The sequence below is a fragment of the Equus asinus genome, chromosome 2 (genome assembly GCF_041296235.1).
Source record: "Equus asinus isolate D_3611 breed Donkey chromosome 2, EquAss-T2T_v2, whole genome shotgun sequence".
NCBI lineage: Eukaryota > Metazoa > Chordata > Mammalia > Perissodactyla > Equidae > Equus > Equus asinus.
The window spans coordinates 6,047,156-6,073,498 of record NC_091791.1 but is presented as its reverse complement, the minus strand read 5'-3'; the positions used below and the strand labels follow the sequence as shown (position 1 = coordinate 6,073,498).

At 42.3% G+C, this 26,343-nt stretch overlaps 1 protein-coding gene across 3 annotated transcripts in view; it reads left to right on the top strand.

The window, feature by feature from the left end:
- Window positions 1-26,343, top strand: part of DOCK1 (dedicator of cytokinesis 1) — a 505,440-nt gene that overhangs the window by 420,665 nt on the left and 58,432 nt on the right. For all 3 annotated transcript variants that reach the window (XM_070481013.1, XM_044748741.2, XM_070481015.1), the window contains exons 33-37: window positions 5,511-5,659; window positions 16,092-16,177; window positions 16,362-16,518; window positions 22,052-22,092; window positions 23,345-23,435. In XM_070481013.1, the coding sequence (XP_070337114.1) occupies window positions 5,511-5,659; window positions 16,092-16,177; window positions 16,362-16,518; window positions 22,052-22,092; window positions 23,345-23,435 (524 nt within the window). The remainder of the gene's footprint in view (window positions 1-5,510; window positions 5,660-16,091; window positions 16,178-16,361; window positions 16,519-22,051; window positions 22,093-23,344; window positions 23,436-26,343) is intronic.

Below are 26,343 nucleotides of genomic sequence, written 5' to 3'. Positions count from 1 at the left end.
TCTCTGAGGCTGTCCTTCACCCTGGCCCTTCCTAAGAGAGTGACAGCCCCTTCTTATGAGTTGTTCAGTTTCAACTCTAAAATACAAACTATGAGTGGTGTATTTCCCCAAAAAGGACAGTTTCAGGTATGTTTTCAAATGACAGCGCTTCATTGTGAATGCCTTGATAGTATTTTTTACATCCATCCTGGAGGATATTCAGACTGATCATTAACATATTGAAATATGCTTGATAAATAGCTGCTGTCCCAACTCAGCCCGCCCTGGCCCCTTACCGCTCCCCCAGGACTACCCCCTCATGGCCCCTCCACTGAGGGGCCACTGCCTGGCATGGAGGGAGCCTCTAAAACTTGGCTCGAGCCACAGCTGGCCTGACTGATGGTGCTCCTGCCCTTCTGGTTTTCTTTTTTCTATAGAAATTGTGTTCATCACCACCTCTGTAGACCTGGAGATTGAGCACCCTTTGAAACTGGCTCCATTTCATTTTTGTGCGTTTGCATGATTGCCATGAAGGAAGGTGAGGTGGGCCCAGGGGAGTGGGTGCTTCTCTGTGATGCCACCTCCAGGCCCTTGTGATGGCGCAACCTTCTGAGGGTGCACTGTGGTGTGAATCAGCTCTTTAAAGCCGTTTGGGATAATACTAACAACATAGAAATTAAGAAGGTTGGTTTAGCAGGAGGCACCAGCTGGTTCTCAGGAATAAAAATCCACTGCAGAAGCCCCCAAGTGGAGGGGAAGAGCTAGTTGCAGTGGCTCCGTCTGCCTGTGCTCTCAGAGGAAGTAGAGCCTACCCCCTTAACATTATCTCTTGACATTATCTGTCGTTAGACTCCAGATAGGCTGAGTCAAGTGAGGGAGACTTTTGATTTGGAACGTCAAGGATGCAGTTACGAGAGCAAATGCCCCATTTCATCCTGTCAGGTGCTGATTTGATTACAGCAATGAATGCATAAGATCTGTGTTTTGTAGCTTTTCAGCCAGGAACATTGACTCTGGCGTAAGCAGCAGCCCAGAGGTCAACTGTAAACCATGACGCTGGTCAATTAAGGGCAGGGAGCTGGTAACAGCAAGAAAGTACCGTTGACCGACATAATTGGGTTCTTTGCTTGTAAAATAATTAAATTATTTTTGAAAGTTAAAAAAAAAAGTAATAAAAATATCAGCTGCCCACAGGATGTGCCCCAAGCAGCCCCTCTTAACGATTAAGAATAGCTGCATGGGGTCACCTCAGGCAGCCTGTGTCTTTCCCGCTGCGACTCTCAGGTGTTGGAGCCTGCCCACGGATGTCATTGCCTAGGCCGCCACTCTGGAAATTTGTGACAGCACATCTCAGTTACCCAAGATGTACACAACCTATTTTCTACACAGCTTTTTTCTCTTTTTAATGGGCTCAGGTTTGGGAACATATTGGCGGGCTGATATAGCCAGCTCTGCCAAGAAAATAAAAATAGAAGTCAGATAAATTTATCATCCTACAATTAGTCACCTATCACTCGATCAAGCCTTAAGCCCAATGCTCCATGAGACAGTTTCTGCCTTGAGTCTTCCCAATAATGAGTGGGTACACGGAGATGAGTGTCTCAGATCACACCTCCACGCAGAGCTTCGGGCAGAGGATCCAGGGTCTGTTTCGCTGCATTTAATGCAAGTGCAAAAACGGCACTGCCCCATGGGACAGGGCAGCACAGTTTTTTTCCCTCCCAAACCTGTCATATTTTGAGTCTGAAAGAGGAAATCAAAAGCAGACTCTCTCCAAAAGAGAAGGGGGAAAATGTGCTCATTTACCCAGCTCTTGAGTTATTTATCAGAGCGTGCCCTGCGAGGCAGCTTGCTGGAGCACCTGCTCTCGCTGTCGCCGCCTCGATTTACATTCGGTTTGTTACCTACGGCACGCTGGAGCCAGCATGGTCTATCCACCCAATCCAGCCAGAACAAATGTGCTTACCGAAAGATCTCTATGGGCTGGGTTCGGTCTGGGATGTTTTTCACGCAGGGATTCCCTCCCTGGGTATTTTTGGGACTGGACAAATTGTGTGCTTTTCATTAAAGCTCATATACAAGGAGACCTCATCAGTTGGACTGGGTGATGGAATTTTTTGCTCTGTCTACCTTTGTGTATACGGAGATTTTCCTGGGATAGGACTAGGTTTAATATCCCGGATTTCTGAATAGTGGTGATTGTAAAGAGATCATCCAGGGGGAGGCTGCTAATGGGGGAGAACCTGGGTTCCGTGTGAGAGCACGTCCCACTCCTGGGGGTGACGGCTCCATGTTTGTAACTAGGAGAAAGACTCTAGGTGGATTTTAAAGAATTGGGGAGGAGTAACTAGGAGATGGGCAGGGTGAGTGGAGGTGACATATTCCCATTGTCGTCTGATAATTAGCCTGTTCTTCTTTTGTCTCAAAAGGGAAAAAAAAAATGTATCCTTTTTTTCTTGAAGTCTACACTGCAGGAGTCACCTTGATCCTCATTGATTCCAAACCTGAGTCCATCATTACATTTGAGCAAGACATGCTCCAGGGGAAATCCATAATGCAAATGTCAAAAAAAAAAAGGATGAATACTGAAGAACCTCACTCAGCCCTGCTCACCTTGAGGACCATTCCTTCTCGAAGGTCAAATCCACAGGGATATCATCACAGATAGAGCTCAGCGCTGGCCCCAGGCCAGTGTTTCCTGTATTAATGGGAAGTGTAATAATAGTCGAAGATTAGGAAACCGTGGCCTTTGTCATTTATTTTTCCAGTGCCTGTATCTGCAACCACTTGTTACTGCCTTCTACGCGCCTCCCAGCCCAGAACAATAAAAGCTGTCGTTGACAGACAGAGCTCTCTGTGACACTCAAATTGTGGTTGATGAACAACTCGCTGTCACTATCATCTGTTTTCTGAAACATTGGCTCTGACATTTTTTAGGCATAACACAAGAAAAGTGTCACCTGAGAGACTGGCTATAATAGCGTTTTTAAGAGAATGCTTTGCTGCAGTTACATGCCTTTCAGAAACATTGAGCATTTGGAGAAGTGACGAGAATCACGTTATTACAGCCTTAGTCAAATATTACTGAAAATAGGATTTTAATTACATTCAGAGTCCTTATAGAAGGTTACATTTTGTGGGTGTCCACCCCATACAAATTTTAGAAATATATTAATTTAGGCTAATTGGGAGGATTATGTATTTTCTTAAGTGTAGTTATTTATAATAGCCAAATTTCTTGAATGATTCTCTTTACAGAAATCTTTATTAGCTGAGTTATAAAGAAAACCAAATTCTTTAGAGTATCCACTCTATTTCCTGATGGTGTGAAAATGTTAGTAAGATTGATTAACTCTGGATAAATTGCTGGTGTTAATAACAGAATGTCGCAAATAACTCATTCAAGCATTTAATTTCTTGTGCATTCTTCTGTTTTATGTTGGAAGTGAAATAATATAAATTGTAATGAGGTGAAATGAAAATAAATTAAGATTTCTGAAATTAATGAAAAAGGGGTAAGACTTTTAAAAGATCACTCTCTTGATAGGACCTGCCTCTAAATTACATTATATCACTTTATTTTTTTTTTTTGAGGAAGATTAGCCCTGACCTAACTGCTGCCAATCCTCCTCTTTTTGCTGAGGAAGACTGGCCCTGAGCTAACATCCGTGCCCATCTTCCTCTACTTTCTATGTGGGATGCCTACCACAGCATGGCTTGCCAAGCAGTGCCATGTCCACACCTGGAATCCGAACTGGCGAACCCTGGGCCACCAAAGCACAACGTGCACATTTAACTGCTGACCCACTGGGCCAGCCCCTACATCACTTTAAATAAGGCCAACTCCCTCTTTTTTTAGAAATGAGTTGTCCAGTAGCTGGTGGTTCCTGCAGCTTCTTCTCTCTGCCTTTGCTTAGACCTTCCTTGGCTCACTTCAAGTTTTCTATAAGCTCACCCATGTCACTCCCAGCCCTCAGGAATTTAGAAGCAGCATATCCAGAGAGTGTGGGGGCCCCAGTGGGGGTGGGGCACAATGGTGGCCAAAAATAAAAAGGAGAATCTGAGTTAGCAGCATCTGTCTGAGTCAAAGGCAGAGGCCTCAAAATGCAGGATACCAAGATTTTCAACAGAAATAGTTGAAATAGGAAAGAAAAATGGTGTCTGCAAGAAGCCAGTCTCTACTTTCTGGGGGACTCATTTTAGAGTTGTGATACCCCAGCAATCGTAGCTAAAATGACAGGTCGCTGTCCTCTGTGTCTGGGTTCCTGTTACAGCAGAGAGGGAAGGGAGTGATGTGGATAGGCAGCACCATTTCTTTTACAGAGCAGTGGAGAGTTCTGGTACCCTGGAAAGCTCCTGTGACCAGCAGGCAGGAGAGGGCTCACTAAAATGAGGGACCCAGCTGACGCTGCCGAATCACAGACCTGGGTTCCAATCTCGCTCCTCCATTTCCATCGAACAGCTCTTTGGCCTTGGGAATGGCCCCATTTCCTCATCTGTAAAATGGGGCTAGGAACGGTACGCACTCTAGTGGAGCGGATTGATACTGGGGGAGGCTGTGCACGTGTCGGGACAGGGCGATAGGGGAAATCTCTGTACCTTCTGCTCAGTTTTGGTGTCAAAAATAAAGTCTATTAAAAAAAAAAGAAAGTCTGTTAAAAAAAAAAGTGGAAGTGGTAGCTACCTTCCAAGGTCGTCATGAGAATTCAATGAGTTGTTTTCTACGAGGCTTGTCATGTCATGTGCACTTAGGAAATGTTAGGTAATATTATAATATGTGTTACTATTCACAATGGCAGTAGCATTTGTTTAAGAACTTTCGAGAAACCTTTCCTGAATTCTTTAAAAGTCATGTCTGGACGAGATGGATGAGATAAGATTAATGAAGTAATTATTTAAAAGAGCGTTTTCCAATCACACAATAACCAAGGCAGGCGGCATCATTTCTGTTTTCACAGCTTCGTATTCTGAGGCCTGTGCTTTGATTTCTTTGACTGCAGTCATTCGGAATGTTCCAGACATCACTCTGCATTATTTACAGAGGGTCCAAATAGTAAATTCTTCTTCCTAAGATGTTGGAGATAGAGAGGACCCAAGGGACCACCTGTTCTAACTCCCTCACTTTATCGACTCTTGTTCGTTGTCCGCAAAGTTAGGTACCACGTGTCCTGCCTCCCAGCCCTGCTCTATCCAAAACTGGGTCCCCGTTAGCTGCTCAGGTCCTCGATCCGTGTGATGTAATTGTCTGTTTGTGAAATGGCGTTTATCTTCTCTACAGACAAGTCATGACTACAGGCCTCATATTGGATGGATTTTTTAATAGCTTCACCTACAACATTTGGAATACAGTCCACTTCTTATACTAAAGGCTGGAAACGTTCAAAATTGTTGCTTACAGACGAGAAATGGATGCACATTCCCAGGATCCTGGCATTCAAATTCACAATGATCTGTATTGTTTTGTTTTGTCCATTGAAGCCCATTTTAGAATCCTTTTTTAGATTTCTGAAAAATGTGTTTCTTTATTCAAGGTCAACACAAGATAAAATTCATCCCTGAAATGGTCGGCCCAATATTAGAAATGACGTTAATTCCTGAGACAGAACTTCGCAAAGCCACCATTCCCATCTTCTTTGATATGATGCAATGTGAATTCCATTCCACCCGCAGCTTCCAGATGGTAAGGACAAAGGGTTGTGGTAAGTGGCTTTGGGAAGACAGGGAGACAAGCCTGAAAACCTTGACAGAGGCTTGTAGATGGTTCCTGAGTTAAAGATGTTGAACATGGAAAATATAATTTCCTACAGCTTACAGGAGAAAAATCCTAGCTCTTTCCTTATTGGAGAAGCCTATCATCCTTGGTGGGGGATTGTTCTCAATTTTTAGCTTTTACTTATTTTTATCTGGATTTACTTACACAGTAAACCCTGGATGAAAGTCTCTTTTTCACCTTCCTTGGTATGTGCACTCATCAAGGGTTTAATCAGATGTTACTGTAGTCTCCAAGACTGCCTGCTTATTGTGGAGTTACATTATTCTAAAGTCTAAAGTCTTCACTTTTCTTCTTTTAAGTGCGTATCTCGGTTTTTTACCTGTGCAATGGAACTGATGAGAATTCCTCAGAGAAACTGTATGTAAAGTTCTCGAAACATACTGTATCAACAGCAAGGGTGAAATCTGAATAATTCATGCTTGAGAAGTAACAAAATCTCCTTCCCTGGATTCCATGAAAATAAGCATGGAGTTTCTGGACCCCTGGGGAGGGGAACACAGCCACGCGCACAAACCCACACACATGCACATGCAGTGAGTTTCTCCCTAGTGTATAATGGTTTGGCCGTGAAGCTTTGCAGGAGGCGAGAGAAGAACCCAAATGGTAGGGAGTCCTCTAAATTGAAAGCTACCTTTATCAAAATATAGTAATTCAAGTTAATGTACTAGGCATTTTACATCGATTTTTGAGGAATTTTGAGGAAAGTTCCTATATTGAAAGCAAGCAAAAACTGCATCAGTTGCAGTAGCGAGACTTTAGTGGGATCTAATATTTAAAGGGTAAGTTTTCCTTCCCCACCTTTGTGCTTTCTAGTTTAAAGGAACTTTGACTCGTTTATAGATTTTAATTGGTCAGCCCTCATCATTGCTACCCGAAGGTAGTGGCCAGGAAGAACAATTTTTCAATTTCCCAGAACAAAAAACAGATACAAAGCTAAGAGGCCCCTTGCCCTGTGAGTAGGGGTTGAGTTTAGACACTGACGTCAGGTAGACCATCATTGATTCGCGGCTTAGCCAGGTGCTACCTGGGCCTTGAGCAAATCACTGAACATTTTTATGTCTCCAATTCAGAGCTGTAAAATTGGTATGAAATACAGTCTACTTGGAAGAGATGTCATAAAAAGTGAATAAAATGAAAACCATAAAGCCCACTCTTCCTTCCTTCTTTCCTTCTTTCCTTGTTTCTCCCTTTCTTTCCATGGGGAGGAAGATTTCCTTACATTTATTTATTTGTAAAATTAAAGAGACTGTTTTAAAAGAACAGCTGTTTCTGTTTCTCTGGTTCACTCTCAGTCTTTGTACATATGTAATGTAATGTTGTTAACTTTGTCCAAATTTTTGTTGTTGTTGTTCTTTTTGTTTGACAATATATCAAAGGCATTTTCTTTGATTACAGTGTAGTAATGATGATTTTAATGATGGCATTACATTTCATAAAATGAGTTGGCTAATCTTTTCTTATCCATCCCTTTAGTTGGGCATTCAGGCTGTTTGCAGATTTTCACTGCCGTGAATAAATGTGCAGTGAACATATTCGTGCATAGAGCTTGAATTTCTTTTGAAAGTTTTCCTGGTATACATTCTCAAAATTGGAATTGGATGATTCAAAATATTTTTGTAGCTTTTGACATTATCGCCAAATTTTTTAATATTATTGCCATAAGGGGGTCAGCCTGGTGGCGTAATAGTTAAGTTTGCATGCTCTGCTTCAGCAGCCAGGGGTTTGTGGGTACAGATCCCAGTCACGGACCTACACACTGTTCATCAAGCCATGCTGTGGTGGCCTCCCACATATAAAATAGAGGAAGATTGGCACAGACATTAGCTCAGAGACAATCTTCCTCAAGCTGAAAGAGGAAGATCCGCAACAGATGTTAGCTCAGGGCCAATCTTCCTCATCAAAAAAATAAGTAAATAAATAAATATGTATATATATATTATTGCCCTAAGACTTGACCCATCTTCACTGCCATTGGCACTAAATCATGATCCAATGTCACTGCCAACTCACCAGGACTAGGACTTATAACTTAAAGTCCTTCTTCCTAGACTGAAAATATATCTGACTTTTTGAATTTTAGATGAAGCAAGCCTCAAAGAAGGACCTTACGAAAAAAATGCTATTAAAGTAAAGAATCAGGTAAAGGGGAAAAATGTATTTATGTAGATAAATGTTCCTGGCCCAGGAAACTAAGCTCAAAGTCCTTCAAAACATTGTCATGTGTCATTCTTTTAAGCAGTCTTGGGGTCAAAATATGGGCAAAGGCAGTTGGAATAAAGATGTGGATGAGAGTTTGGTTTCTGAGTTGTTCCTCCCATTCCTTTTGTCTCATTCCTGTTTCACTAAAGTTTTAACATATCCTACGATAATCTCCTGCAGAAGTACTTCGTTTTCTCCAGTTCACAGGGTCTCAGGCTTGTCAGTAAATGGCACAAAGTTAATGAGAGTCATAGCATTTTTGCCTCCGTTCTCACCTTTCTGCCACCAGTGGTGGCTTCAAATCTGTCCAATATCAGGAAACATCTTTCCAGAAAACCAGCTGCTTGAACAATACCATGAAGTAGTTATGCCCATTTAATTCTATGTCACAAACAATTTCATTAGCGTTAAACATGCCTCACTTGGATGTATGTAAATTAAAGCATACACAGGTCCACAAACCCACTGTCAGGCTAAGCAGAGTCAGCTCCTTGAATTTCTTGGTCAGTAATCATTGCCCATTTGTTCATTTGTGTTGTCATCTGCTTGTACCTTCTCAGACAAGTGATGGGGCACACCGAAGGATTTTAAAATGCAGAAAAACTAAAACTTGTGAAAAAGTCTCTGCTATATTAATCTGTTCTTATTCAATTGGGAAAAGATCAATTCCCTTTTCTGTAGGGTTATCTCCATTTATTTTTTCTGTTGCTCTTATCTCAGCCTCCTAGGTGGAAGGTCATCCTTCCCAGACCTGCTTCCCCATTGTCCCCATTTCTGCCAGGCTCCTTGTCCTTTGGTTTTATGGGTACGGTTCACATTGGCCTTGTCTTTGGTGGCTCTGCTGGCCTTCCTGGAGGTTTGCGACAACTTGTCTCATCTCCAGCATCCGTCTGCTTCTGTCAGTTCCTAATCCAGGGCTCTCCTGGACCACAGCATTTGTCCCTCAACTTGCTGTGTCTGTTCTAACTCCTTTCTATTCTCGGTTCAACCCTGGTCCTTCATCAGCTGCTCTTCCTGAAGCATGAGGCATGCCCTCTGTTCCTTGTAGGTGCTGGCTGTGAATGTGTAGTGAGCGGGCATGTGGACACAGCAGCAGTGCCCAGCCGTCCCTGCCTCCACCCCAGGGAGCTTCTAGGACAGGGCTGGCTGGCTGCTATTTAATCTGCCACCAATCCAATTATCTAACCTTATTAGTCACATCAACAAGGGCTTAAATTGGCTCCACTTTTATAGCAGATGTGCAAAGCTAATGGAGTGAGGGGAAATCATTAAGGTTTTTTGTTTTTACAAAACTTTAATGTTTTGAACATAGGATGTAGCTTTTTTTCTTAAGGTTGCTATGTCTTTCGGAGTAGGGCTATTAATATGCTCCTGTTGGTGAAATATGGATTGTGTCCAGTTGTGTTATACTCTTACAGTTAGAGTGGAGAGGGGACCTGCTGGATTCAGAAGAAAAATCTGCCATTTTACTCAGGATTAAACTGCATCAAACTATTATTGGAATTTCAAAAACATGTGTTACAAATTGGCTTCTCTAAAGTGCCCCACAGTTGCTGTTCCTGTGTTCTTCAGCTGCAGTGGAGAGCATTTCATTAGAATGTTCTTACACTTACATTTCCCCAAGAGTCTACTTCTTCCTTGTGTCCACTTTTGCAAGAAAGAGCATGAATCTTCTTTCAGAATAAGGTGTCCTTGCCCATGCCTTGGGTGTTACTGGTCCTGCCTCTCCAGGGTCCATGCACTGAATGGTCTGGCATGGTGGTGGGATGGGATGGCATCAAGTTGTCTATTCCTGTGCCCTATCCTCCTGGTGGCCCAGGACACTCTTTCCAGGGCTGCAGGCAGTGCCTTAGTCAGCTTGATATCGTTTACTCTAGGCAGGTTTCGACAGGTGGCAAATAAGGTCTTCAAAGACCCACCAACTAAAATTCTCTAATGCCAGTGGAAGTCGCCTGTGAGAGGACATGTTGTGCAGGGACCTGAAGCCAAGGGGAGAGTTGATCTGATCCACTGTGGAGGAGCTTGGACCTGGCAGAAGCATTTGAACTAGGAGGCCCACATTTGTACAGAGTGGGCTTGAGCTTTTCCAGAAATCCTTCCCACCTACTAAACAATATACTTCGTGTTCAGCTGGTGTTCACGGCTATGGATCTATGGTCCAGTGAAAGGAAGACTTTACGAGAGATTGATGCTGTATAAACTTTTTTGTGATCTGAACGGCTCACTCTCATCCCCACATCCTCACTTGCTGATTCGTCCTCTATCCCTGTTGGTGTCCTGGTGAGAGAGGGATGGTGCCTTCTTTTCAGGTTGTCCTTTTCCTCCTTAGTGCTTGCATTGTGGATGCTCCATTGGCATGGAGGCAAAAGTACATCGTGAACCTCAGCTTGATGTCCATTCTAGCTGTGCCTCTCATGGGTGCCTCTCCCTGCCCTGTGGTGGCCATTGTTGACCACAGGGACTCTAGCCACCCTCTGTCATCATTCCATGTTCTCATGTGATTCCTCTGCCCTGTCCATGTGGCCGTTTTGTCTCCACTCAATTAAGGCCCATTTCTCATCTCTTCTACCTCTTTCATTTTCTCTGAGTGCCTCCAACACTCCAGCTGCCCTTGGCCGTCCTGGGTCTTCCAGCCCTGTCTAAGAATCTTCTATGATCTGGATGCCCTACCTCTTCTCCTAAATTGTCCCCTTATACTTCTTCTCTCCTGGTCGTTAGTCCCACTGGACATATTCTCGGCTTGCTTTCCTTACAACTCGTCCACTCCTCAAGTCATCCCTGCTGTTGTCTTTGTCGTCCCCCGTCCTCACCTACCCCACCCCAGTCCCAAAGCAGCATGTTTACACCGGAACTGAGGACTTTAGGAAATCTTGATATTTTTTGGTCAAAGGAGAGATCCCACCTGTGAAGATTTCAGGACCTGCCAGTCAGCATGGAGAGGCTTGGAGTCTTCGTGGTCTTAGTGCCTCTTAGATCATCCATGTAGACCAGCTGAGCCGTCTTACCACAGATGAATCTTCACCTGGCCTTAAACTAATCTCTCCCCATCTCACTGAGACCCCCCCCTCAAAGGAATACCATTCTGAGTCTCAGCCTCACTGGATTTTGCTTCATCAAAGAAGCATACCTTTACATTCTCTTCTGGCACCTTTTTAAAGAATTCCTGTGTTATGTCTTTGGAAAATACAGAACTAACAGCTGAGAACTGCAGCAAATGACCATATGGGCTATATAGCATTAATAAAAATGGAATGGAAAAGGCCCCACAGCAAAATAATGTTTTCAATCATGGAGCTATTTTCTGTCATCTTTGTGAGGGTCGGTAAAATGCTCCACAACTTCCAGAAATTCCCATTTAGTTGTAACAATATTAGAACATGAGTAATCTTTGTGTTTGCAATGTTTCTGAGTTCTGTTTCAATAATCTCTTCCTCCTGCCCATGCTGGTAACCTTAAGCAAATAATTGAATAACCTAAGTGCATGTTGGCAGCTTCTGCCACTTGGTGGGAAAGCCAATGTATTTTGCACTGTAATATGAATGTGACTGTTTGGTGGTGATTTTATCTTGTTTATTCTTCAAGTCACTGGGATTTTGTTTGTTGATTTCTTTATTTTTGCTTTCATTTTTAAAAATAATACTTGATTCTATTGTTTTGGAGGCTTAAAGGGGAAAAATGGCATGGAAATTAGGCTTTTATTTCATTGAATTCCAGACCCAAAAGCGATCTGAGAGATCATGGAAACTAATACCCTGGACTCCAGGCTTTCTGATTATGTTGCATTCTATTCTTTTAGCCCTCCTGCAGAGAGAGGCCCAAACTTTCATAATCTCCTTTAACCGCATTAAGCAGGACTCACTCTGAGGGCATATTCCTGGAGTCCACTGTCGTTGCCTACAGCCCAGAAGTCACTCCTTGATCTGGGTCATGTAGAAATGGGGAGCAGCTGCGCCTGTCTGAGGTGTTGCCGGGTGTAGCAGCCACACAGCGAGCTGTTCCTGAGCCAGGCTGCTCCTCGTCTGGGGCCTTGGGGCCTCTAGAGTATTCATGAGTCTGCTCACGAGTATTTCACAAAAGCTTCAAAGTGAGCTGCCTGCCTGTTGGATGCAGAGAGTGTGGGGACTTTAGAACATGGGATATGGAGTGCCAGAGATTACTTAAGTGCGTATGTAAGTTTTCAGCGTGGTTAAATAAGAGGAATGCAATATACATTAAAATATTAGCATGTCTGAACACAGGGATTAAAGGGTGAGTGATAGATCTGGGGGAGATCAGTACCTTTTGGATGTCAACATGTGCACCTGGAGCCCCGAGGGTGTCGGAGTGCCAGGCTGCTCTCTGCCAAGACACTTCCTTCTTCTAGGTCAGGTTTTCCTGGAAGATACAGTGACTTTCTCCCACCCATCCCTCCTGTAATGCTAAAGAGAAGGCATGTGGCTCTCAAATTCCATTGGATTGGTCCAGTTCCATCTGGAGGTACAGAAGCAAAGAGAATCTCATTCTCAGGGTTCTTTGGTACCAGGGTATAGTCTCCAACCATAGTCCTACTTCCAGTATCTTGTGAGCAGTTTTTCTTGAAAAACAGGAGAAAGTAGAGCACTGCAGGGCAAAGTGCAACGGTTTACTGAGGTATTTTTGGAGAAGGGTCAAAGAAACCCTTTTGCTAATATTCTTAGCAGATTGTGTTCCTAGATTTTAGCTTTCACTCAGCTCTTGAAAACCTCTGAGCACTTCCTCAACGTGGTGAGCTATTTGTGCAAACCTTTCCATAATGGTCCACCTTCCTCCCTTGCTCTGACAAAGCCCCAGATCTCTTCTATAAATGTTTCTGGATGCCTGGAAAGTACAGGACTGGTTTTATACATGTATAAATACGTGATAGCAAGAATGGTACATCTAACCCCCAACAAAACTCATGCATTCCCAACCAAATAGAATTGGCTTTTAGATTTTCCACTACTGAGACCCTTCACTCCATGATCTCTTAAACAGGAGCCGATAACCCATGGTTATCTGTAGCAAGGAGTGGTGAAAGCAATGGTTCCTCTCTAAGTTAGTTGAATTAACGGCGATGTCAATCTCCCTGTGAGCACAGCCCCCCTGTTCCACCACGTTCAATTTAACAGCAACCTTCCGAAAGCCCTGTAGTAATACGTGGCCTCTTATGTTTTATATTCTTGGGGGGGGCCACTGGTATTGGGTGCTTAGAGATGCTCTGTGGATATTTTTGTTGTGATAGTGGTGACTCAGACAAGAAAGGAAAATATAATGGTTTCACTTATCACATGAATGAGCCTCTGCTACCTTTTGAGCAATGCAGTAAACTCTTGCAAATTCTGTCCTAACCGTAGAGAACCCAGTTGCAAATTACCCAGCAGCGTGCATTTACGAGTAAGATAATAAACATGATTTTTATAAAACCAGTTCTGCTCTATCAGCAAATGCACTTTCTCCGATTTATTTGGACAGGATCGTTTAATTCTGATCATGATAACAGTTCACAGCACACTAGCAAATTGATTCTAGTATATTCTGTAGAAATTAATGAAGAACCTGGAATTAGAGGCTTGCTGCAGATCTGTGGTATTGAATCCTTGCTGATAAACAGAATAGGTTTGCCAGGTGTTTGTGCAAATTATGTCGTTTAGACTAGAGGTTAGTAAAATTAGAATCAGCTGTGTTCTTCTGATTTACTTATCATTCATCCACTCTTTTTAGCAAACATTAAATTCATCAGTCAAAATTTGATTAGCAGCATACTTAAGGAGCTTCCTTATTGCCCTTGTTTGTGACAGCTAGGTTTACGTGGAAGCAGAGAAAACATGCCATTTCCATAAAGAAGACTCCAAGTTCCAATGCCTTCTGATTATCTAGTGATGAGCAATTTGAAAATGCCTGTGTGTTTGCCCATGTTAGGATGAGGCATGTTTTCCTGCATTCCCTATGCCTTCTTCATTGTATGTTCATTAACGATGGGTGGGGTTGAATCCTGCGTTTTGATTAAATTCAGTGTTATTTTGTATCTCAATGATCTGTTCTGAAGAATCAGCATGCACCAAACCCAGTCTTTGGCGTTCCCGTCCTGGCACTGTTTGGGAGACAGGACTGCACTGAAACACCAACTTTTGGGCCAATAGCAGGCCATCTCCCTTCCATTCGATTCCAAAAACAACTGCCTTTCACAGAAGTTTTTTCTGTAAAGAGCAAGGTAATGGTGGGTTAGTAATGCAAAGGTATAATTTTATAGTAAAAGTCATTATCATGAGACTTCAGGTGGAAAAAAAAAAGCAAGGCATTCTTTCTTCTTCAATGCAACCATCTCTTTTTCTGTGTTGCTAAAATCCCTGAACTTCTCAGGCCAAACAGAATCAGAAAGAGGGTGTTTATTTGGGGTAGGATACAATGGAGAAGATCAAGAAAAGAATTGCAGGGGTTCGCTGAGGTCCGGCTTTTTGTTGATGTTGCCGAGTCCTTGATGTCAAGCAAGAATCAATACTTCTCTCCAGTCCTGTTTTAAGCCTTTGTTTCATCTGTAGTGTGATAAAATTGTGGCTTCAGGCAGCGTGTCCTGATCAAGGTCAGGCAGGTCTGTGCTTGCTTTGAGACTCCTCCCTGGGTCTCACCAGACCCCTCACCTTCTGCTTCTCAGGGGGCCACAGTCAGCTGCCACTGCAGCAGCAGCACCCTGAGTCCCCAGTGCAGTGCACGGTGCCTGCAGTACCTGCTGCAAGTGCTCTGATGAGTGTGTTCGCACTCGGCGTGTGTGGCCAAGAGAGCAGGAAGTGTCTTAGCAACCTGCTGGCTCTCTTCTTTCCTGGTATATTAAAGCCCTCCCAGCTCCAGCTGAACACCAAGACTGCCCAATAATTTATGTGTGCATTGCACATTCATCCCAGTAGAGTGTCAACACCAGGCGCTATTCTAGGGGTTGAGGACACAGCAGTGACCAAGAAAGAAGAAAATCCTTTCTCTCAGGCAGCTTAGATTCTTAGGGGATCCTAATAATAGTGGGGGTTCTTGAGGATTGTTGCCTGGGAAAGCTGTGTCTGAGCATACATTTTAAAGGGATCTCAGAGGCCCTTGCATACATGCCATGGTGTGCTTGCTTTGTGAACCCTGAATTCAGCTGTTTCCTTCAGTTGCTCCTTTGTCCATCTTCGTTCAGTTCAGTGTGGATGTCTCCATCTCTGGGAACTAACGCTCTCTCAGCCTCTCCTTCCCACCTGGCCCAAATGGATGGGTAACTTCAGGGCTCCCTTGCAGCATGAGCACTGGCCTGGTTAGAATCCCGGTACTGAGGTGGCTCTGAATTCTGCCAGGGATGGGGGACTGGCAGAAAGGATGAGGATGCACATTTATCATTATTGAGGTAGTTATTTCCAGCATGATTAGCCATGGGGTTCATGACCCCTGTGAAAACATTTTGGAGAATTTGCACCTCTCCAGAACTTAGAGTTTTCCCAAAAGCATGGGTCCAAGAGACACTCAACCAGTTCTGAGGGTCCTTTCCCACCCCTATGCTCTGGAAATCCCTTCAGAAACTTTGGGGAGTTAGGGGAAGACCTGCAGATGGACCTTCCGGAGGTGTCTACTGGTCTGTCTTTAGAGACATTGCCTCTCTTGTTTTTTATAATATTTTTGCAACCAGAGTGAGAAGTTTCACTAGGATCCATTGAGGAATGACAGTGAAGTGGCCCCTTGGATGTTTTCAGATTGCAAAGAACGCTTTGCTGGCAAGTGAAATGCCATCTGTTCTTTTCCAGGAACCAACGAGCTATTTTAGTTGCTCCTTGTTCATAGAAATAAAGTTTGAGACTTTTTTTTTTCATGTTACTCCCTGACTTTTTTTTCCCCATGGTTTCCTTCTCTGTCTTTCTCTGATTCTTGCTCCTGCTATTAGAATATGCGTGTTTAGGCTCCATTAACCAGGGAAGGAAATGAAAGATTCCCCCTGTGGCCTGGGATCATCAGAAATCTCCGGGGGTTCAGGGCTGGCAACTCTTAAGTGAAATCAGGCTTCAGAGGAGGAGGGTAACTGTCTGACGATGATCTCGCGCCGATTTATGTGCTGTCGACTCTCAGGTCATAAAATGAAATATCTGCCATGCTGATTATTTATGCTTCCTCTGTTTAATTATAGTTTGAAAATGAGATCATCACCAAGCTGGATCATGAAGTGGAAGGAGGCAGAGGAGATGAACAGTACAAAGTGTTATTTGATAAAATGTAAGTGTTGATTAACAGTGGGATTTATGTTGGAATAGAGACAAGAGACTGTAATTAGACTACAATGAACTTTGTAGCCCAGAAATAATTAAAACGTGTTAATAATGGAAAATATTTTAAATTGCACCTCAGTCAAGTTTCTCTCTCTGAGTGTGATTAACAAGGTGTGTATAATTATTTTCAGCCTCTTGGAGCATTGCAGGAAGCACAAATACCTCGCCAAAACAGGAGAAACTTTTGTGAACCTTGTTGTGCGCCTGATGGAAAGACTTTTGGATTATCGAACTATCATGCATGATGAGAACAAAGAAAATCGCATGAGCTGTACTGTCAATGTGCTGGTGAGTAAAAAGTTAATTACATTTTCAGTCCTCACAGTAAGTCAGAAACTGAACCAAAAAGTTCAGTCGCCTGGCCATAGAGCTTTCCGTGGCAGAACACAGCTTCCTTTGCTTGTTTCCTTGTCTGTTGCGGGGAAGGAATAATGAAGAACTTTTTGCAGATCTGCTCTAATCTGCAAGATCATCTCCCCTCTGGTTGTTTCCTGTGGTTAAGAATGATGAGCCATCTTATTTTGTGACCAGGGTGGCACCTTTATTGATTACAGGTCTTAAGTGCTTCATTATTAGATCGTTGTAAATATGTCCTGTAGTGGTTTGAATGGTGGCCCCCAGAAGATATGTTCACATCTTAATCCTCAGAACCTGTGAATGTGACCTGATTTGGAAAAAAAGGCTCCTTGCAGATGTGGTTAAGTTAAGGGTCTCAAGATGAGAGCGTCCTGGATTACCCAGGTGGGCCCTAAGTTCAATGACAAGCATCCTTATGAGAGACAGAAAAGGAGAAAACATAGACACAGAAGAGAAGACCATGTAAAGATGGAGGCAGAGATTGGAGTGATGCTGCCACAAGGCAAGGGACACCGGGAGCCACTAGAAGCTGGAAGAGGCAAGGATGGATCCTCCTGTAGAGCTTTTGGAGGGAATGTGGTCCTGCCAACATGTTGATTTCAGACTCTGGCTTCCAGAACTGTGAGAGAATACATATCTATTGTTTAAGCCTCTATGTTTGTGATAATTTGTTACAGCAGCCACACGAAACTAATGCACGGCTGCATGGATAGCAAATGGCTTAGGTAAACTTAGCCACTGCCATCCATCGGGCCTCTTGCACACCTGCTATTACTGTGACATGGCCATGTTCTCTGGGCACCCCCTTCCTGGCATAGTTGTGGTGCATCAGGAAATGCTTTAGGACAATGAGCTTTTAGGAACCTTTATGACAAGCTCAGCTGAAGGAAATGGTTGGCAAACTCAAGGCCCTCAGGAGCCACACAGCTCCCACGTTTGGCTTCAGAACTCTCTGCATCTCACTGCATCTTCCTCCTCTGCTGTTCCTGTAAGGACCAGAAAAGTGAAGTCCTGGCCCTGGTAGGAGTTTTCTCAACTTCCTCTGCCTGTCTGAAGGCAGGAATGAAAGAAAACACTACTCCTCCTTTGTTCTACTTGCTTCGCTTCTCTGGATTTTCCACATCACCACCTGGTCATTGGACAACATGTAGTTGCTAGCCCTGACTTCCATATCTACCATTGGTATGGGCTTGTAGGTACTTTGAGCTCATGGAAAGAGACTTCTGTGCCAGGAGGGATATGATACATCATTTGTTCTTTAGAAAATCACCAGAAATGTTTGGGTTAAAAAAATAAACAAAACAGTATTTTCATCTTCCATCCGTTTTAGTGTCAATACTAAATCTGAGCTTTGCTATGAGGAACGTCACAGCTGAAAGCTCATAAGCAGTCTCAGCCCCTTCATTCTATGGCTGGACAACCTGTTTTGGCTAATGATGAACATTTCCTATAGCAAGTTTTCTTTTCCTTAAAAATCAAAATATGGGGGACTTCTGGTTTGTGATCCAGCATATAAAAGGAGCTTGGAAGTTGTCACTGCCATCCTCACAACAAGAAAAAAGCTGGCAAACTTAAAATCAACAACTCTTCTTAGATCTACAAAGAGAACTTCTGCCCCCAAAACTGGAGAGACAGGAAAACAGTGAGAATCACAGCTTATTGGAACAGGAGCCCAGTATCAGAGACCATCACTGGAGCCAGCGCTGGATTCCTTTTACCCAGTACATCATGTCCATTTTCAACATCAAATTACAAGGCATGCTAAAGGCAAAAACACAGTTTGAAGAGACAGAGCAAGCATCAGAACCAGACTCAGATATGGCAGAGGTTTTGGTATTATCAGATTGGGGATTTAAAATAACTGTGATTAATATGCTAAGGGCTTTAATGGCAAAAGTAGACATTTTGCAAAAAACAGATGGGGAATATAAGCAGAAGGATGGGAACTCTAAGAAAGAATGAAAAAGAAATGCTAGAAATCCAAAACACTGTAGCAGAATGAAGAATGCCTCTGGTCTCACCAGTGGACTGGACAAGGGCGAGAAAAGAATCAGCGAGCTTGAAACGTCTAAATATGTTTGCATATATGTCACAAGGGTCTTGGGCAACTGTGGGAATTACTGGCTTTGGCATCTGTCCCTGAGGTCTGACCCACTGGCTCTGTTTGCCTTTACATTCACCTGTAGACTGACTGCGTGTAGCAGAGCAGTGAGCTCGGCCCCAGGTAAGCTGGCCTCCATCTTTTGCACGGGAATGAGGCTGGCCCTTGCTTCACTGTCTTCTTGCATTCTTGCCTCTGTCCACAGTAATTTACTCCTGTGGTGCCAGTCTGGTTAACATGAGATAGTTCCAGGAAATCAGTATTTTCCTGCGGGAGAGCAATGGAAACCTTTTCAAAATCATTCCCTAGTGTGAATGTACTTTTCTAGTGCTCTCTTGGATTCTTAAGGGGATCTAAGAGGCCAATTTGTGTCCAGAATGAAGAATTATTAATATGTTTATTAGGTTCCCCAGTTTGTTGATTGAGACTACTATTTATTTTAAGGAAGATCTCTCATGCTCACCAGGATACAAAACCTGGTGGAGAAATGGTGATGTGCTGTGAAGGTGGCCTTTTATCAGAATCAGAATTCAGAGTCGGAAAACAGGCTCCTGTGATGACACTTAGTCACAGTTCCTCACAGTAACGTGTTCCTCTCTCCTATGGAGCCTTGCTTGTTGCCTACCTATTTTTCCTGCCCTCAGCACTAGGTAGATTTTTAAGTAAGAAACGTACCCATGATTCCTGAGATTTTCTGACATCATTAACTACCTTCGATTTGGAACATTCTGAATCACTCCATGAAGAGTCAAGTGTTCTATTCTTAACCATTTCCTGGGGATAATAAGATGGATCCCAACCTATCCCAATTTTTTCATTTGAAAAATAAAATAGATCTATGGGTTAAAGAGAAATGAGAAAACTGGATTTTTACGGACAGGTGTTCTGTCTCTTCATATTCACTGCCCAGCTCACATTTAGTCATATAAATAAAAATATAAATATATTTTTAATCTTCAGGTCCATTTTTACCTTTTCTCCTGGTACTTTTCATATGAAACAGACTTTCGTAGAGATGAATATGTATATAATGAATAAACGTATGTTAGAAATATATAAAATGTACTCAGTTTATCACTAAGCAGAAATCCCCTTGAAATCCTAAAGTTAAAAAATAAGATAAAGAGCATAGAATTTCTTGATGCCCTTTAAGCCCATTGCCAACTTTCCTTCAGAACTAGTGCTATTTTTTTTTAATGGAGTTAGTGGAACCTTCAAGATTGTGTGGATTTGTTAATGTCCTAGTCTTCCTTGCACTTAAAAAAAACATTTAAATAAGAAACACGAGCAGTCATTCTGTCCAGTGACCTAAGTCCCTTTAATGTCCCCCTGTGAGCACATCTGCATATATATTGGATCATGGTTCCCATCGAACAAAGTGCACATTTGTAATTAAGTAGAATTTAATTGTCACCTCATAATCATGCAATCTTTAATTACTGGTTGATAATTTTGTTGTGTGTCACCTCGTTCTTCCATGCAATCACCAACATATCCATCTCTAAGACTGGATAGATTCATTGTCATTTAAAAGATAAAAGTTACTCTGTTCATGGCTCCTTTACAAGGCTAATTAAGGTGGTTTTGAGTAGAATTCTAGAAATCGTGGTATCTCTTTTAATCATGAAGGAGTACAAAATTGACCTATAACGCAAATGTCCAACTTTTGAAAGATCAATGCAAGGTGGTGGATTGGAGTTGGGGGCCCTGTCCCAATGGGGTTGCTCAGAGAGCTGCCAAGCTTTGAGCCTGGCACAGACCTCAGCACTGATGCCAGGGGATTTGAGAGAGAGGACCATGGTGGGGCAGGATGCTGCCTGCAGAGCCCAGAAATGGAGCGCCAGACCTGTGTGAATTTTATGTAAGAAACCCAAAGGTTTTATATAGAAATTGGGATTTGAGATGAGTGTCCTTTGGTTCTAGAGAGGTTTTGAAGTCCTAGGAAGGGTGCAGAACTCAGCGCAGGCAGGAAATAGAGGACATTTCCATACTTGGAGAGAGGAATGAAAGTCGCATGATATCCCCATTGTGAAATTGTAAAGGAGAATGATCAAAAGCTTAGGAAAGGATTAAAAATATGAGAGCAAAGAGGATGGTGTGAAATCGTAGCTTGTAAATACTGGCTCGTTGGAGTTGGAAGTGAAGGGCTCATCCTCTGCCTTTGATGCAGAGTGTCTTTGTTACATCGCTCCGCGTTGTCAGCTGAAAATGTCCTCATTACCCAGCCACGGCGTGTGAACCAGAGGACGTTAAAATCGGGTGCAGCAAAACCTCAGATGCCCTCTCTTACTTTCTATGCTAAATTATCATTTCTTTTCAGAGAGATCAATTCTGGAAGCAATGTCTTTTTTTGCTAATGAAATTAAACAGACTATTTCATCTTATTGGATGATTGTATGCCTTTATAATGGTGATATTCACTAGCTATCTCAGGCACCCTTTCTAGAGGTCTAACATTGTGTTGAGGTGCTAAGTTTCACGTTGGGAGTGGCGATGGTCTTTCCCTTACCTCAGGCCTTGTTAGGTGACTGTTCTATACCCTTCTGGTGCCTCATATACGAAAAAGATTTTAACATTAAGAAATATAATTTTGACAGAAATGTTTATGCTCACCCAGAAAATATTTTACTATATGTAGAGATAACCCATTGTTTATAATCTGCTAACTAAACCTTTCTCCATCAGTGCTTATACACAAGGTGTTTTTTTAAGTGGCAACCAGTTTGCCTACTATATTTTAGAAGGTCTGTCTGTCTAGAACAGCACTGCCCAATAGAAATTTCTGTGATGATGAAAATGTTCTGTATCTGCACTGTTTGATACAGTAATGCTAGCCCCATGTGGCTACTGAGCACTCAAAGTGTGGCAAGTGCAATTGAGGAAGTGAATTTTTCATTTTATTTAATTTAAATTAAATTTACTTTACATTTGAATACATGTGGCTGGTTGCCTTCTTGTGGCTCTTGGTGAGGCTGGCCCCAGCGCGCTGAAACCAATTTGATGATGCTTATTCCCAGATTTGGGATCTTTAATTTTTCTTCACTTCTAATGAGATTACTATGGTTAAGAATGGTTAAGATAGCGTATCTTTGGATAGTATCGGGTTTGAACTGACAGAAGTAGATTTCAGCCATCACAGTGTTCAAAGTGTAGGAAATGTAATCGTTAGAATCACCTTCTGAAAAAAGTGAAGGATAGTGTAAGATGATTTTGCATTTTATGTGAGTTTGTGATTCTAATCCCAAGAGCTGTTTCCATTTGGCTGTTTTCGACACAAATTGAAGAACCGTGAATTTTTAATGTGCTTGTGATGCCTTTCATACAACAGGTTTCTTAAACCAGTGTCGTGGTTTGATTTTTCAGAATTTCTACAAAGAAATTGAAAGAGAAGAAATGTATATAAGGTATGTAGGCATCATGCCTGTCTGCACCGTCTGCATGTTTGTTATAATTGTTGTTTGTCAAGTCTGTGCTAAGAAATGTTTTATAACCATGCAAGTTTATCTTGTAGGAAATCGTGGAGCCTAGAGCTTGAGTTGTTGGAGCTCCCAGTTGTGTTCCCAGGCCTTGTGCAGTTTGTGCCTGCTGGCACAGAGGTTGGGGGGGTCATCCTTAGCCAGCTCCAAAGCAAAGCCATAAATGACTATTTCACAAGGTTTTCATAGCTTCTGACCAATTCATATGACTCTCTTGAAAAAAAGGCACCACTACAAATTTTAATGTTTCACAGTAAGCCATCTGATCAAATGAGAAGTCCAGTTTTAACTTATCAGACATAGACAATGTTATAATTTTTCAGCCTATTCTTACTTTAACTGACAGCATATTCTTGTGTTTTGTATTATCTCCTGGGTTTCTCTCCTTCACTTGCCCTTTTCTCTAGAGTGATGGGCTGTGATTGATTTCCTCTCCTTCTTGGTCACTTTTAGGGGCCAGTGTTAAATATTTAGCGAGATTACCACTTAGAATAGACCAGAATAAACATGTAATACACATGGCATTGGTGTTTAATGGTGGGTTTACTATACCAAGCATTATTTTCTAACTTTTGATTTCTAAGATTTTTTTACTTTCTCCTTTAAAAAAGGAGAAATATAATATAAAATATAAATTTAATAAACTTCTGGGAAAACAATCAGTTTCTTTTATCTTAAAATATAGGTTGTTCTATATTAAAAAAAAACCTTTATTTCTTTATGGCAGAGAAATATTTTTGATCACATTCAATGTGATTATTGGAGCTCTTTATTTTTATGGATTTGTATTTTTATGGATTTTTTTGTGTATTTGGATTCAATAGAAATTTAAGAAATCACAATCAAACACTGTATAATCTCATTTTGAATGTATGCAGAAAACTCTGGAAAAGATGAAAAGGCATGAGAAACCTTGAGGTACAATTTTACCTTCTTGTGCCATCTTCATTTTTGTCCTGAAAAAAGAGGATTTAAATTAAAATATGTATATATATATATTATTGTATCTTACTCTTGGTTTTTCTTAGAGCTTTCTGCACCAAAAGCTTTCAAGGCATGAATTGTGAACATTGTACAAAGAAAATATAGATATGATTTACTGTAGAGTTTAGCTCTTGCAATCCTCAACACAAACTATTTGGTGACATTTTATGAACGTACCTCTTTTTTATCACCTCAGGTATCTGTACAAGCTCTGTGACCTGCACAAAGAGTGTGATAACTACACGGAAGCAGCTTATACCTTGCTTCTCCATGCAAAGCTTCTGAAGGTAATAAAAGCTACCACACGCTTTTATGATTCTGTCATTATAAATTAGAAGGTTATTTAAAATTTGATTTTTCTGTGACAAATTTTAGTAAACCTATAATTTAAGATTTTATGGATATTGACTAAATGCAATGACATAAACAGAGATATTTGGGAAGTACTTGGATTATACATTTGGCCCTACTGAATGCATATTTCACGAGATGTCATCACTAAGCAAGTTATCACTAAGCGTCGTAAACACTCATCATTGGGCTGTCAGCTAGCAGTGAGTTAGAGATTCTTTGATTTCTTATTCATGCCAGCAGGACTCAGTGATGATGAAGAATGACAACAATAAGAAGGAATTTCTGTGGTAGAATAGCTAAGAGACAGGATGAGACATACCCCTAATTATCTTAACAAAGAGTATAGGGACCAGATCATGACTTTTCTCTCCATGAGTTCACGTCGAGATCTCCTGTTAGTCCATCAGTTCACATTAATCTCCTGCCTGATTCTCCTGGAGAGTGTTGCTCCTGAGCACAGGTCTGGCATGACAGTTGTCAGCTCTCAGCGGTTCTTTTGTTATGCAGATAGCTTTTGATATTGCCTTTTTTTTTGTTTGCAGTAACATATTCATGCTCTCCCCCATATCCAGTTCCAGCCCAGCTAGTCATACAGAGTGGACCCTCAGTAAATAACTGGGTAGATGAACGGATGGTTGGATGGATGGGGAGATAGATGGATGGAAATGTGGGTAGATGGATAGATGGATGGAAGTATGGGGGGGTGGGTGGATGGATGTGTGTGTGTGGGTGGGCGAATGGATAGATGGATGAGGGAATTCCTACACAGCCTCTAGTTTTATATTTTAGAACTTTAGCAAGTCATTAGATTATCTTTCCCACTATATCCTTATAAAAAATTGAAAAATTAGGGGCTGGCCCCATGGCCGAGTGGTTAAGTTCGCGTGCTCCACTGCAGGAGGCCCAGGGTTTCTTTGGTTTGAATCCTGGGCATGGACATGGCACTGCTACTCGAGCCAGGCTGAGGCAGCATCCCGCATGCCACCACTAGAAGGATCCACAATGAAGAATATACAACTATGTACTGGGGGGCTTTGGGGAGAAAAAGGAAAAAAATAAAATCTTTAAAAAAAAAATTGAAAAATTATCCACTGGATAAACAAAAACAGTTATAAGAATTAGAATTTAATTAAGTGACGCTACATAAAGACTACTCATTCAAGGAATCCTGTCCCTGAACTCAGGCCAGCCCCCTAAATGCTAAAAACCTGAATGAAAAAACCAGATGAGACTGTGTTAAAATGGGCAGTAAGCAATATCTATTGGGTGATGAGAGGCATTGAGGAGAACACTGTGTTAGGGAGTGAAACTCTGGCAAGAATCTTCTAGCCTTTGGCCCATCCTGAAATCTCCAGTAGGTTCTGTGACACGAATAAGCACAGGCTGCTTCAGAGACATTGCAGTGTGGAGATTTCCCTCTGCCTGAAAACAAAGGGGTCTATTACAAAGAAAACACAAGGAGGCTCAGCTCAGTCTGGATGCCTCGTCAATAGTCATCAATAGTCCCCATTTGGCTTCAAAACATATAAACCTTTCCCAAGTAATGTAATTTATGAAGATAGAGATTTCGGTTCATGCAGCTGACACCAGCTGTCTCACTATGAATTCTAATGGCCTTAATTTGTTAGAAACCCAAATTTCAGTAACAAGGCGTTTTTGCAAATGTGAAGATATTTCTTTTATACCAGAGAAATGAAAATGAGGTTGACAAACTGCCTGCTCACCCTTACTCTCTCTCACATAGTACATAAACTTTTATATGTGTGCGTGTGAATGTAAGAAATATATATGTGTGTGTGAACTATCATTTGTTTAATCCCTGAATTTATTTAGTACAGATGGATTTGTCACAAACCACATGAGGGTGTGTTTCACAACCCAAATCGGTAGTCCCAATTGCATTAGTCAAACTTTAAGGTGAAAATATGTGCAAACTACTTAAAGGTTTCTCAGTCTTACTTGACAGTCCTAGAGCTGCAGAGCCATTCTGGCCCCATGCTCTGAGCCCTGTTCCGTGGAGCCCTGGGGTCCAGCAGGAGGTGTCCAGGGCCCCTCTGGCTTAGGGAAGGTGGGGAGGGGTGTGTGCTGTGTGAGCCTCTTCGGGAGCCTTGCCGCATTCCGCAGACCCCTGCTCCTCATTTAGCAGGCTAGTCCCTTTGGGCCTTTGCCCTATACCACAGTGGTCCCTGTCCAGCTCTTCTCATTTTTTGTGCCCCACAAAATGTGGTACCACAGTTAGTCTCATTGCTCCAGATGTGGCCTGACCAACACTGAGTTCAGTGGGGCACCCCCACCCCGACTTGGGTTCAGGCAGCCTGGAAGTCCCTTGCTTTCTTTACAGCACCCTCACTGTGCTGTCTTAAAACAGGTCAAGCTCCACTGCCTGGGTCCACCTGATAAGCAAGCTCATTCTAATTATGTCCTCCGAGGAGTCTCCCCAGACCTCCCAGTGTGCAGTCTTGCTTTCCACTCTTAAATGACCATGAAATCTTTTTTGCAGTGTTATTATATGTCATTATCCTCTATTTGTAATAGCACTTTCTCTGGGTCAGGCACCTTCAGACTCATCTTTGCCCTAGTGCCTCTCCCATAGTAGCCCTATGCCTAACGCCCTTGGTTTGTTGGGCCTAAGTTCAGGAGTTTACATGTCAAATGAGCTTGGCTTCACTTTGGTGCGTCTCCCCAGCTTGCTGAGACCTCTGTCATCTTTCATAAGTCCACCGACACTTCCACAAACACTGGCTGAGCCCTGCCTCTGTGCCAGACAGTGTGCCTAAAGCTAATGGTACAAAGGCACTTCCCAGTCTGTGAGGAGCTTGATAGCTGATCAAGTCCCTTTCT